This window comes from Seriola dumerili, unplaced genomic scaffold (assembly GCF_002260705.1).
Source record: "Seriola dumerili isolate Sdu_G_001 unplaced genomic scaffold, Sdu_1.0 BDQW01000822.1, whole genome shotgun sequence".
Taxonomy (NCBI): Eukaryota; Metazoa; Chordata; class Actinopteri; order Carangiformes; family Carangidae; genus Seriola; species Seriola dumerili.
Genome location: NW_019175077.1, coordinates 618337 through 632717, shown reverse-complemented (window position 1 = coordinate 632717; position 14381 = coordinate 618337). Strand labels below are relative to the sequence as shown.

General features: G+C 39.4%; 2 protein-coding genes across 4 annotated transcripts in view; one reads left to right on the top strand and one right to left on the bottom strand.

The window, feature by feature from the left end:
- The window catches only part of pip4k2a (phosphatidylinositol-5-phosphate 4-kinase type 2 alpha), a 28757-nt gene extending 26946 nt beyond the window's left edge, over positions 1 to 1811 (top strand). For all 3 annotated transcript variants that reach the window (XM_022766249.1, XM_022766248.1, XM_022766247.1), the window contains one exon: positions 80 to 1811. In XM_022766249.1, the coding sequence (XP_022621970.1) occupies positions 80 to 160 (81 nt within the window). In that variant the 3' untranslated portion in view covers positions 161 to 1811. The remainder of the gene's footprint in view (positions 1 to 79) is intronic.
- Positions 1812 to 6525: 4714 nt separating this feature from the next.
- On the bottom strand, positions 6526 to 13818 carry spag6 (sperm associated antigen 6). The gene is made up of 11 exons (XM_022766260.1): positions 13671 to 13818; positions 13483 to 13578; positions 11869 to 12035; positions 10788 to 10971; positions 10458 to 10663; positions 9073 to 9246; positions 8806 to 8958; positions 8471 to 8662; positions 7994 to 8110; positions 7728 to 7873; positions 6526 to 7235 (listed from the first exon to the last, which is right to left on the bottom strand). The coding sequence occupies exons 1-11, from the start codon at positions 13693 to 13695 to the stop codon at positions 7172 to 7174; spliced, it is 1524 nt and encodes a 507-aa protein (XP_022621981.1). The 5' UTR covers positions 13696 to 13818; the 3' UTR covers positions 6526 to 7171.
- Positions 13819 to 14381: the final 563 nt, after the last annotated feature.

The following is a 14381-nucleotide window of genomic DNA, read 5'->3' as shown; positions in this document are numbered from 1 at the left end:
ATTTCTGTCAAATAATGACACACTATAGACAAATATACTATATGCAGTGAATGTCATCTGTCTCTGTGTCCCTCTGCAGGCTGGAGCGGAGATCTCCACAGTGAACCCAGAGCAGTACTCTAAGAGGTTTTATGATTTCATCACCACTATCCTGTCATAGCCTCCAGGAGTAACAGGGGGCACGGAGGCACATGGGAAAGGGAGGGCAAGTGGGGAGTAGGGCGGAGAAGAAAAGGGACGGAGAGACAAACCATCGAGAGGCTGAATTAATAAGGTGCTGTGATGGCTTTGTATCACTCTCCCTCATCCATTTTCCTCATTCCTCCCTGTTTTTTTCTCTCTCTTTCAGTGGGGTGCCACGCTCTGCAGCTAAAAAAAAAAAAAACATCATTCGTTTACATTTAACCTCTCCTCTGTTGAGTTTTGTTCATGTGATACTTTGGATGATAAGGGTGTTGAAAGCAAGTGTTCTAGTCATTACATTTTTTTTAATATAATTTTGTTTTGTCTGCATGGTTGTTTATGTGGGACTATGGCTTTTTTTTATTGCCTCTAACATAACATCCAGCATTTCTTTATTTTAATGTTTGTATTTGTCTTTCCCTTATGAGGCTCGGGGGGAGGCTGGGGAGGGTATGAAGTGGTATAGTGTGAGGCCAAGGGGAATGCAGAGATCAGATTACAGCACAAGGTCCCTCCTGCAAAGCAAGGCTTGAGTGAGATGTAAAGAGGAAGTTTATGTTGAGCCTCGCCCAATGCAATTGCTTCATTTCAGGAAGTAGGGAGCAGTCTTCCAATAGGCCAACAGCCAGACCCCTACCAAATGCTATACAAGTACTCAGCCAAACAAATCTTCCTGTTTTGGTTCCTCCTCCATCACCCACCCTTTAAAGACCTCGCGTTCCCCTCCCGTTCCTTCGTGTACAGTTAATGAATTTAGCTTCTGGGTTATCCTCCACTCATTCAAACCAACACTTCTCATTAGCTGAGATGAATTCACTTTTTGCAATAAATTGTAATGCTTGTATTCAGCACTAGTTGCACTTCAGTGTCTCTAAGTGCTTTGTCCCTTTTGCTTTGTTGTGATGTACAGTGATTAAGAACGACTGAGGTAAGGATATGTACCTTAAAATGAGGAGAAGAAGAGGGATTCGAGTGAACAGCTTCTCTCTAGTGTCATTTTCTTGCATTCACTTTGAATATATTGGGCATTGTTAGTTAGTCATGGTTTCTGTTCCTGTAACAGGAAATGACCCAGAAGTCTTTTGTGGCTATAGCGATCAAGAGTAAGTCGCTCCTTGTTATATCTTCGTATAGGGTGTCAGATTGAAACATCAGCAGCCCTTAACTTTCTGTTGCTATCAGCACCTTATGAATAAAATAGAAAAAAATGTTGCACTTTTATTTGTTGTTCGAGGTTAGGAGCTCTTGTTCTGTTACATGTGCTGCAACAAAGAGGAAAAGGAACTCAGCTCTCTTAGAATTGAATCTCAGAAGCCTGATCTCAAATCCTGTCTCCTCAATCAATTTTCATCTATGGGTACCACTTACAGGGAGTGTTTGGGAAGAATTTACTGCAATGTTAAACAGGGAACTTGAGACGAGTTCTGTTTACAGGGCTTCTGTGAACTCACCTTTCCGATCCTTATAGAAGTGCTCTGTAGTAATGTCGTGGTGGGCTTTGGGACCAGGCAACAGAGTGACTGTGCTTGTGCGTTCAGGGCAAAACAGAAGACGCTTTACCTCCAGCATCGTACCAGCACACACCCAGTGATATTGAACGGTGTGTGTGTCAGTGTTCAAAAGTTGTATAGGGGGGGAGGGAGGGGGGGCAGGGAGGAGGGAGGTTGGAAAGAGAAGCTGAAGATGTAAAGATACATGTTGTTCAGTCATTTACACCTACAGCATTGTTCTCTTCTCTAACCTCAGCTGTGAGTCTGTTATTCATTGTTGTGTTATTATTGTTGACATTTTTAAAGGTGGTTTATCTGTGTTCGAATTTGGCGGTTTTCTGAATTGACGTGGTAATAATTTTTTGTTTCTGTTGGAGTTTTGTTTTTGTTTTGTTTTTTTTTTGTATATTTTGCACAAGAGGAAAGGAACCAAATGTTACGAACATGATCCCAATTAGTTGACATGGTCTTAATAAGGGAAATGCAATATACATGTATGTAAGTGAGAAAAGTTGTTGTGCGTGTGACGTTCTCTGGATAACCAACTAAAACAAGTAAAGTCGTCCTACTTGACTATTCTTACCCATGCAAAAAGCTTCCATCACAATATGTTTGTTTAGATATCATAGATTATATTCACATTTATATTTTTACATTGGATTTTAGTCATGAAATATAGTTGTATTTAAAAAGGAGCCACCCATGGGAATGAATGATGGTGCTGTGGTAAATGAAGAATGATACTGCTTGAATTGATACAATGCTTAGTATATATATATATATGTACTTAAAAAAAAAAAAAAAAGTCATAAAAAAATTGCATGTCACAGGACTAAGTTTCCTTCGCCCTCTATAGTCTGTGTTGCTGGCTGTTCAGGTTCTCTTTGTGTCCCTCCACTTTAACCACATTTGTGAGCTGTTCAGCGTAAAATACTCCCTACCATGCTTTAAATAACTGTTCTTCATTGTATACACTGTGCAAGATGTGTGCCTTTATACTCCAAAATTATTTAATTTTATATTTTGTAATCTTTTTTTAAAACAAAGGTAAAAGGTTATTTTAATAATAGGGTGTTTACTTTGACATGCATTGTTTCCAACTTTATTTCTAACCGCCCTGCTCAACCTTCTTCAACTCCAGCACCCCTCTGTGTTTAGATTTGTTCATGTTATTCAGTCAGTTAAACAAAACCTTTCTAATGATTGTGTTTTTAACTGACAAAAAAAAAAGTGAATAGCTGTCTTAAATTTGAAGATGCTGGATCGGTTTCAGTTCTGTACATTCAGATCCACCATTCTGATTATTCAGTGTGTACAGGCATCCTTATCCCTCTCCTCGGACTGGAGTTGGTGTCCGCTGATATTTATCCCCTCTTCAGTCGCGCTGGTCCTGCCTTTATAAAGAACGTTTGTGTGTGGAAGTGCATTGTGGAGTATGTGTGTTGTGATTGTGATTTGTCACGCTCGTCCTCGCTAACTGACGGCTTCCCCTCCACCTCAGGAGTCTGTCAGCATCTTCATCACATTTACCCATAAACCACAGATGCAGTCACATTTCAGGAATGTGATGTTTTAAAGTTGTTTTTGTCCAAGATTTCACTTAGCTATAAAGTAAAACTCCCATTCATTTCTGAAACTGGTTAATGTTCTCTTCCTTCCTTCCCTCCATCTTTTTGGTGTAACCCAGATCACCTGTTTATCGGGGAGATTATGAGCTGATAGTTCATCCTGAGTCAGCAGTTAGTTGATATTTCTGTGTTCTTTCACTATAAATGGGCTGTTTTGTTATTAATGTAAATAGGTTGTGTCAAAAGGAAAACAGAATGAGGGAACACACTCAACTTCTAGTCTGCTTTGCTCTGTTTGGCCCTTGAAGCTTGCTGTAGTCCAACATTAGCAAACGTCGAAAAACAGAGCAGTGCATGCTGGGAGAGTGGGGGTTTTTTTTCTGTTTTGTTTTTGGAATAATAACTCTGGATATCATATAAGGAAGGCAATGCCAGACTTTTAACAGATGCAAATTAAAGACAATAATAACACGCGGCCTGCTGCTGTACCTTGAAATGAATAAGTCCTCGCTTTCATGACTTCTCTCATGAATAACCCCAACCAACAGTCAACCTGCTGCCAGCGTTAACTTGCCAAAAGCATCTTCCAGCAGTCAGAACTACCCCACATGAGCTTGAAGAACATTGTGTATCGTGTAATGTGTCTGAACTGAATTTGTTTTTATTTGGGGTTTTTTTTTCTTACCTGGAGATGGAGCGAGATGTGCATCGCTCATATGTGAACATGTCCAAAGTTGTGGGAAACGGCCCTGTGTTCATGTGGTTTATCAAGTGTTAAGGGAAAATTAAATTACAAACGCAAATGTCTGGAGGCCAGGCAAGATCTTGCAGAGTTGGTGAAATTTCCTTTTGGCTATAAAATTGAAATTCAAATAATCTTTGGACAAAAAATAGCTGTTTGACGTGCTCAAAAATAGTTGAACCTAGTGAATTTGCATGCAGAAGTCAAGTCAACACACGCCAGGCCAGGAAAACTCTTCCCTGCAGAATGTGCTTTGGCCTCACAACAGCCCCAAGTACTTTTAGACTCCTTCTAAAAGACTTAAGCATTTGGTTAAAGCATCATTGTGTGTGTATGTGAGTGTGTGTGTTTGTTCATTGCTGTCTGACAATGGTTGGTGAGAGTTCCCTTTCAGTGGCAGAAAGGCCAAAATGATGTTGTATGTTTATTGTTCTTCACATTTAATGATGATGATGATAATAATACACTCCATTCCATAAGCGTTCACTCAAACCAATTAAAGCACTTGTTCTGCTTAACTCAAAGTTTACCTCTGATGGTTTGTTCTTTGTTGTTTAAAATACCAGGTTCCATATTTATTTTTTCATTGTTTCATTTTCTTTCTACTTTATATAATAACTGTTTGAGATGATCTATTCAACAGTTTCTACAAAGAAAGAGGAAAAAGAAAACTACTTTTCCGTGAGCTTTGCAGAGTTTAAATGACACCATTTAATCATTCTTTTGCTTTAATATCTTTGTTTGTTTAAAAAAACAAAACAGACCTTACTTCTTGGGGTTATTAACTTCGTGCATCAATCCATCTCATCCCAGTTGTTGCTGATTTAATGTAATTTATCAATATATATAAATGATAGTTGAGGATATAAATTTGTCAATGTGTAAGTTATTGATATGTTGCAAATAATTAGATTTAATAGCGATGAATGTTAAGGTGATTTTTTTAAAACGTATTTATTTTGTTTAGTATTCATGAATTTGGCTAATGATTACGTAGAATAAGATCAAAACGCGCATACATTATCTGTATTCAAAAAAGTGAGAAGAATTCTGATTTGGACATGCATGAAACAAATGACAATGAAAGTTAAAGTGGTAAAAGTATAAGATCGTAATTACAATCCGATAAATATGGCGCAGGGTAAAATCAAATCACACTGCACACGACAGCTTTATCTTAACAGGTTAGTGTGATTTCATGAATGGGCGTGATTAAAGCGCTGTTTGCACGTGTGACCCAAACACACAACTCGTTTCAAATACAAGAAGAAATAGTCTGCAAATGGAAAACTGACCACTGTCAAAGTCTTTTCTTTTTGTTCTGCGTCTTTGTCGTTGAGGAGACTGAACACCCAACTGTTACTGTCCAACGCACGCAACATATCATCCATATTTAGACTTTATTACCATGACGACATATTTATTTATGACAGTGTTTGTTATTAGTACTCAGAAATATTCATTCAGTGTTTTATTTGATTTTCTAATTTCGAACAAAAGGTTTACTGTTACAGTGAGCACGACACCGTTTCCTGCCTGTCACTCACCGATTCCAAAAAATAAATAAAATTAAAAAGATTTGATTTATTTCCTGGAGTGAAAAATACCCTGAAGCACTTCAACCTAAGTCTGAGTTGCTGAGTAGATTATTTCTTACACATTTAAAAGTATTTGGATTCATCCCAATAACTCATTTCCATTAGGCCTATATTTGTTAGTGTCTAATGCCTCACAAATGAGTGTGTGCTGTTTAAAATATTTTCATTTTAACGAAATGTTCGCAGGTTTCCACTCTACATCAACATCAGCACATTAGAATAAAGAATAAAGTGATAGGAGACAAAAAAAGACTCTTGTTTCTGCAGCGGGCTGTATGAGGTAGCACGGCTGTATCCTACAGAGTGAAATAAGGAGAAATACACAGGCTAGGTTGTTTTCGATCATGTTGCTTTGTTTATATGTTAAACATTCAATGCAGCCTGTGAATTTTTGTTCTCTACCACAATAAACGCGGGAATAAATAGGCCAGATATGAGCTCCGTTTTATTTTTTTATTTTTTTTTAGAACGGACAGCCGCCCTGCTTCTCTGAGACTTGTGACATTTACTATGAAGAAAACAGCATTTCAAGATGATGCACACCACGGACTGTAAGAGACAGGGATTGTTCCTATATGGAAATAAAATCAGGTTTTTGGAGAGGAGGGGTTTGGCGGCAGCTGCGTGTTCACGTCTCCGCTGCTGCGGGTGAGAGGCGGAGGCTTATTCGCACCGTCAGTAAGATGTGAGGAACAAGCGGAGACAACAAACAAAGAGCGGCTGGCCACGTGCGCTGCAGCTGCTTCACACTCACACACACACACTCACACACACACACACACACAAATACACACAACACGCACACACGCACACAGCTGAGCCACAGTGAGAGGTCACAGCCGCCAGGGGGCAGTCTGACCCCTACAAACCACAGCAGAGACGGAAAGCGATTCATTATCTCACGTTTAATCTATGGCATATTTTATTTTTGTTTTTTTGTTTGTTTGTATATGTTGTTTTAAAAACATTTTATACAAGAGTGTTCGGTTTTGCGACGTGAAACACCAGGAGAACACGCAGCAGTCACCCTGCGATGAAAAACGATGTGTATGATCCAGATATGTCTCTGTGAGGGGAGCTGGTCTAAAACAAGGAGACTCAAATCCATGTGTCAGCAACCTGCTGAAGTGTCTTCGAACATACTAATTCCCTACCACCTCTAGGGTTGCTCCTCTGACAATGAACCTGACCTTTGACCTCTCTATAGTGGGCATAAGAGAATAATAGAACGAAATGTCACACTGGTTGTGAAAGTGCAGAAGTTGTTTGAATGTGAGAATAAAGTTCTTCACCTCAACTTAAAGTGTGGGAAAGCATTTAAAAGTGACACTTGGTTGGGCTGTGGTTTTTTTTTTTTTTTTAATTTTATCTTCAGTCTCTTACACAACATACGGTGATGATGCTGGTGTGAACGCTACTCAGGCCTAATGCAAGCTGCACTTGTAGTCACTATCAACATGCATTTAAAGGTGAAAAAGCCTCAGTATAATATTAAAGATGAAAACATCTTAAAAGAACATAAAACATCATAAATTTACTATCAGGGTTTTGCATGTGTTCAAATAACAGGATGTGTATTGTGAACTGGATTCAGGCTGGCTGGTAGTTCTCTAACCTCTCCAGCAAGACCTCAGAGTAGCCAGGGGAATAGTACCTGAAACAAACACACAAACATACACACAATGTAAATACCTTATAGGCCTATTGTGTTTCATACTGCAAATTATGCTTTTTGAATTCACTTTTCTACTTTCCACCTTTTAGAAACTTCATTTAAATTATCTATTTGTGTCTGCTGAGTTTATTCACATAAAACCTTGATTCTAATTATAGTTTAAATATAATTATAATAATTAATAATAACTGTTTTTGCTGTTCATTTTATTTGTGATCATTATGTAACTGAAGCATGTTGTTGTCCTGAAAAATGCTACAGAATGAAGTTAATAGGTCATAGTTTTAGCTGATAGTTAAGGTGTGAACAGTTCAGACTGAGTCAGCGCACAGCTCTGACATGAGTCTACATGATCATGTTATCTAATGAGTCAGTCCAACATTACTATTTACGTTTCTCACTGTTTCACTCTCTCACAAACACATACACACACGCAAGGGTTTAGATGTGCGGTAGCGTGCCCGTGTGTACCTGACTATCTCTTCAGGGAAACAGCTGTTGATCGCGTTGATGTACTCCTGGAGAGGAGAGCCAGGCTCAGCCTCGATCTCTTGCACCTTCTTCAGTCCCCCGCTGGTCACAAACAAACGGCGAGCCTTGCTGTCATGAGGCAGCACCTTTGACGGGAGGATGGGAGAACAGGGTGTACACAGATGACTTCATGATCTGAATCGCAAACATTCGGGAGAAACTGACATTTATCTCCATTTGAAAATGCAGATCGTGGACTCGCTCACTTTGCTGAACTGGCACACGACATGTTTGAGGATGTTGCTCGGGGCATCGTAGAGGAGGGGCTCCAGAGCAGGCAGGTGGGTGCACTTCTGCAGAACGCTCTTCAGAGCAGTCTTACTCTGAAAAGAAAAGGACACGAAAGAAATGAAATGTATTGTTTATAATAAAAAAAAAAAAAGTCATGGAAACCCTTTTCCCGTAATCCCAGCTGACCTGTGGCTGAAAATATCTCTGTGATATCTCTTATCCTCTTTAAATGTTTACTAAGAATTCAAGAAAAGGCTCATTTCTATTACCGATGCCGATGAGCTGATAAAATATTTGCAACCCGGGATAAAATTTTATAAAAACCAATTAGCCAAAAGTTTTGTTTTTGGGAACGCAGTTTCACCTTGATTTCAGTTGTGATAAAAAAAAAAAATCAGTTCGTTAGCGCTGTTCAAAGTCTCATTAAAGCCTCAGTGCAAAGCAGCTCTTACTTTAAGCTGCAGGTCCTCTGAGCTGCTGGCATCCATGTAGAGTTGCAGCAGTTTGGGCAGCAGGTTCGCTGTGGCCACGGCCCTCGCATGCTCAGGCGTGTGACGCCCTATCTGGCCGATGGACCAGGCTGAGGCCGCCTTGATGTGATGTTCAGGTTCCTCAGACAGACACAGGGCCAGCTGGGGCACCCCCTGCAGGACAGGAGGACACAGCACAACAGGACTGGTTCGGTTAATATGACCTAGATACTGGACCTGAAGGAATGTCTCTGGGTTTAGTGGTTGGCTTTAGCTGTCACATGACAGAGAGATTAACCAAACACACACATACACACCTTGGAGAGAATGACAGCCATGGCAAGACTCTCACTGTGAGCTGCCACATATCCCAGCATTATGATCCCTGGCAGCCGCAGGCTTCCATGGCAATCGCCCAGATAATCGATCACTGCTGCCATGCCACCACAGTTCACAATCACCTGGGACAGCTGGAAACACACATGGACACTTTGTTTCCTGCGACTGATTGTTGTGTGTGTGTGTGTGTGTGTGTGTGTGTGTGTCTGTGTGTGTGTGTGTGTGTGTGCGTGTGTGTGCAGTACCTCTGGCGTGTGTTTCACCACCTCCCTCATCAGAGTAGTGACATTCTTCCTGACATACTCATCTGGATCTCTGAGGCAGGCCACTGCCGCAGGGAAGATCTCAGCCTCTATCACCATCTCTGCCAGGCTGACGGAGTGCTTACTGATCTGGCTGAGGGCTGAGAACACCTGCCTCTGGATGGAGACAAAAACATGTCTGAATATTTCCAGAAGTCATGAATCACATTTTTGAAACATAAACTAACTTCATGTTTTCCTGCAAATGTGTTGAAATGTCCCAGTTTTTCATCTTGTACTTTAGCTAGCTCCACTTGTATCTTTTTAATTTAGTTAAATTGAACATGTAATTGTTTTTTTTAAGTTATAAAATCTATCTGCCATAAATGCCAATATTTAACATTCTAATTGGTTGCCAAAATATTTCTTTAAATTTCAAGGAATTTCCTTCAAGACTAGTTGCCACTTTTTGCTCAAATTTCACCATGTTTCCAGGATTTTCATTTTCCAAGACTGAGAGAAACCTGACTTCTGTGTGATTGTGTCACTTGCAGGATCCTTACAATGTCAATACAATTTTGTTACTCTATTCCATCTTGGCAGGTTTTATAACACTGATAATCCATTATGTTTACTTAAAATTGCTGAGTTAGTTCAATGGTAATTTCCACTTCGTAATTTTAGATTTTTAAGTTTGTAATGTAAAATGTTTCTTATTCATGACAGAAAATTTTCAGCTATGTATTTTTAAAGAAAATTATGTTAGATAAATATTTTTTAAATAACTTTGATTAATTCACAAATCACAATGTATCACATATAGAAAGCATAAAGGGCAAGAGGTTTGTTAAAAGGTGAATGAAGGGGACAAAAAGAAAAAAAATCATAATAACATAATTTAGATAAGAGACAGAGCCCAATAGAAACCACAAAGATATATTATATTGTATATTATATATAATATATATAATTTATTTTTGATTTATTTTTTTAAATAGAAATATTTCCAAAAATCTGCTTTAGAGTGTACTGTTAAATCATTAATTGATATCATGTGATAACATAACAGTAACCTACTTTAATTTGACAGAAAAATTATATGCAAAAAGAAAAGTATTTTACTTCCTGTCATTCAAAAGCTTTAGGTTTCAATAATCAAAACAGCAGAAGGCACTGGAGTTACATATTTACATATTTAGCATGCATGTCTTAGGTATTAATTAATTTTATTTGGTAAGCATTGTTACAAAGCTTGTAAACATTCTATAGGGAAAAGAAAAGAAAAATAAGAAAAATAGCTCTAATTTTATTTCATTTATGCCATTATACATCATGAGCTGAGTAAAACCAGCAGCTGCTAATTGAAACTTTCCTTTGAGCTGGCTTACCTTGAGTTTTGCGTCTGGGTTGAGGGTCATCTCTGCCAGCTGTGCGATGGCACCAGTGTCCACCACAGTATGGGCCAGCTCTGGTGTGTGTTTGGAGATGTCACTGAGGGTGGAGGCTGCGATGCGTTTGAGGGCCATCTCAGGCTCCCGAAGACACAACACCAGCAGGGGGACTGCGCCTGCATCCACAACTGACTGTGACAATGCTGCATGGATCATGGAAAGGGGTGGGAAACATGAAAAGACACAGACATGAATTAAGGACGAACCAAGAAACGGACATGTGAAAAAAATCATGGAAATCTAAAAATGTCAGTGTGTCCTCCTTACATGCATTGTGTCGTGCGATGAAGCCCAGAGCCCAGGCTGCGGCCTCCTTCACCCCGGGGTCAAACTCCTCCAGGCAGAGAACCAGGGCTTCCACCCCCCCACAGGCCACCACAGCTTGGGACAGCTCAGGGGAGTGTTTGGCTACCGCACGCAGCACAAAGGCTGCTGCTTTCTTATAGAACCTCTGCACACAAACACACACAGGCACACACATCAGTTGCCATGGCCCTGCAGAAACCTCATATAGTTCAAACTTAAGATTTAACCCACATTGCACCTTTATTAGAAATGAGAAACAGGACAGTTATGTTTTTCTATAAATGAAAAACCTCATATGAAATGAAAAACCTCATAAGTCTGCATAAAAAAAAAATTCTATATATTTCTTTAATAGTTCATTTTATAACTACATTGTTTAAACACCCCCTGTATTCTAGAGTTTCCCTGAGACTCTTTAACCTTGTTCTGTTGACATTTTCTTTAATCTCTTGTTGTTTAAGGTCTCATAGAACCCACATAATACTGTGTGTGTGAAGAGTAATTGCTTTTAAATGTAAAATATAAATCATAAGTATTGAAAATATTCATATATGGTATAATTATTCATGTACTATAAAAAACTCTCTAGAAACTCTACAAATAAAACATATATTCATTTCTTTCTGAAGTAAATTCTGAAGCAAACACTGAATTCTTATCAGATTTGCAGATTATTATATGACACTGCAATGCCCCATTAATAACAAGAACTAAACCTTGTCTCCCTCCATTCTGAGCCTCTGAGTGGGCTGAGAGAGAGAAAGAGAAAGAAAACAAAGGCCTGGTTGCACTCATGGTAAAGGGCTCTTAGGTTTTGAAGTAGCCCCCAAGCGAACTGCCAAGTTAGCCCAAAACACACTCTCACATTCAGGAGGTTGACCCTGAGTCCCCGCAGGGTGACAGCCTCTGTCTGTCCCTCTCTTCCTTCTCTATCACCAGCCTCCTCAAGGTGGAGACAAGCTGCCACCAGCCCCAGATATCCAGGAGCAACAAATTAGCAGTCAGTGCATGTCCAAGGTATAAGGGTGAGATAGCTACTGACGTTCTGTGAGGCCAGTGAGTTGACCAGCTGGGGAAGGATGTCTTCCTTAACCACAGCCTCCGCCAGGTCATCGCTGTGGTCCGCCAGGCGGCCCAGAGCCAAAGCTGCTGTCTGCTGGATGCTGGGGACCACATCCAACATCAGAGGACGCAGCATGGACATCACACCTGCAGATGAGGAGAGGAGAGGAGAGGAGAGGAGAGGAAATCATATAATAATAATAATTGGTGGGATTGCTGACTATATGTTGTTGTCAGGTCGAAATATTCCATTTATTATTATTCTGCTGCTTACTTTTTTGGCACTGTTTGTTGTAGAAACTACATTCAAACGTCAAAACATTCAGGCATTACTTTCAGTGATTTGTCTCATAATTTACGAAACATTTAAAGTTTTGTTGGATATTTTTCCAATTAAAATGAATGGGACGATGTTCAAATCCACTAAAACTTTCCCACTTTGAACTTCAACTACTTCAACTTCAACTACAACAGGTCCCAAGACTTTCAGCTATTTAACATTAAATTCAACTTTTTGATATCTTGTACAGATTCTGCTTTATCACATTTTAAGTTTCATGCTTTTTCTGACAGTTTTTGAGTTTATAATGGGAGTTTGAGTGGATGACATCAATGGGAGAGGGTTTAAAGCTGCTCAAAAGGAAAAACTAGTCCTCACGGCCACAAATTTCACTCTTCACACATAATTTCTTCCCAGAAATAAGGCAAATTTGTCCTCTTTCATACAAAGTGACTACCAAAGCACAGGTAGTCACAGAATTTGAACTATGCCTTTCAAAGTGGCAGGAGTACCATCCAACTGCCCTATTCACTCTAATGTAAAATGACAGCAAAAAATCAGGAGGAAAACACAAAGCAGGGCTTTTTTTTAAATCGTTGCACATGCCACATTTTCTGGTATCAAAGGGACAAATATTCTATATCACTGCGTTCGGCAGACTCTCCTCTCTGAGAATATATATACTTTTATGTGATAACGAAATATGTAATAATAATGATAATAAATAAATGGTAGTCCAGTTCATGAGCCACTTCCTTTGGCTCAGGCCATATAACACCTCAGTCAAAGGAAGTGTCTCATGAACTGGACTAATATAGCTATTATTGTTTATTATTCATTATTAACTATTATTATTATTATTACTAATGAGCTACTGGACATCTGAATTTCCCCTAGGGGATAAATAAAGTATCTATCCATCTATCTAGGTATTTATCTATCTATCAGTTGTAAGCTGGTAAGCCTGAGTTTGAGAGGTATATTTCAACTGAAACCCCGTACAAACTAGGCAATTAAGATCACAACGGCAACCTCTTAGTGCAGGGGGAGAAACACAGCTGATTCAAATCAGCTGATTAGTTCTGTGGCGTTTATCAACCGCTTTTCTGACATTTCTGTCAAAGTCCAGCTCCATGCTGCTCCTACACTAAATAAAAGACAATGATTTCAACAGTTTTCACTGAAAATATGTTTCACTACAGTTTTAGTCAGGAAAAATAGATAGACCTTTGTCAGCTGTCATGAGCCTGTAACCCCACCGCCGTTTCACCAGAAATTGCATTGTCTAGCTTTATTTATAACTTTGTTTCTTACCTGCATTTTGAAGGATTTCTACGTTTTGTGGTCTGGCTGTCAGATCAGCAACACTTTGCACAAACTGCATCCTTGCTTTCTGATACTGCTCGAAAACTGCAAAGCACAAACAGAGCAGGATTTCAGTGTGAAACGCCACGCCAGCTTATTCTCATGATTTATGGATCAAAACACCCCACGAATCTCACCTTGAATGATATGTCGTTGACTCATTGTTACACTGATGAAAAATGCCTCTTTACAAAGTTATTTTCACACCGAAAATTACAGAAATAAACACTGAATTTATCACAGGAGTCAGTGTAGCGTTTTTCCCACTCGTATCCAGGTCCTGGTTAGGTGGTGTTGTTGTTAAGTGTTGCCTTGGCAACATAGAGGAAACCGAATGATCTGTAGCGCCTAACGAAGATCGTCTATTAAGCCGAGATGAATCACTCCGCTGCTCTCTGATCCGCACATGCGTTCGTGTTTTCCGCCCGGAAATATGTGCAGAGTGAGAGCTCTGATTCCTCAGATCAGTTAGTGCAGCCCTTTGTTCCCGCTGAAAGACAACCGCGGATATGTCTCACACTTTCACAACATCATTAATCATACCGATTCAGAAAGAAACAGCAAACGCCGATTCCAGATATGAGTAGATGTTCAGCTGACACTTTCATAATGATTTTTTTTTATGACTTGGCTGCTGGAGGAGTGTGTCCTCTAATGAGCTCTCTGGAGGAGTTCTTATTTTCGTAAGCATTTTGTCAACCCAGTTTAAAAGGAGTGATATGGCCTAAGTAGACTTTATCATTATCATTATAAAATTATAAAATGTCACTGAAATGCGATCGATGCAAACACTATACGCTTTCTTTCCGTTGATAGTAGCCTACCCTATATTATACCCTATTGTATAA

Bases quoted from the DNA above. Each gene is read 5' to 3' on its own strand.
- spag6 (XM_022766260.1), bottom strand. From the start codon at position 13,695: ATGAGTCAACGACATATCATTCAAG. The intron at 10,664-10,787 runs GTAAGGAGGACA...TGATCCATGCAG, and splicing joins CATCGCACGACACAATGCAT to CATTGTCACAGTCAGTTGTG. The intron at 7,874-7,993 runs GTGAGCGAGTCC...CTCCCGTCAAAG, and splicing joins TCGTGTGCCAGTTCAGCAAA to GTGCTGCCTCATGACAGCAA.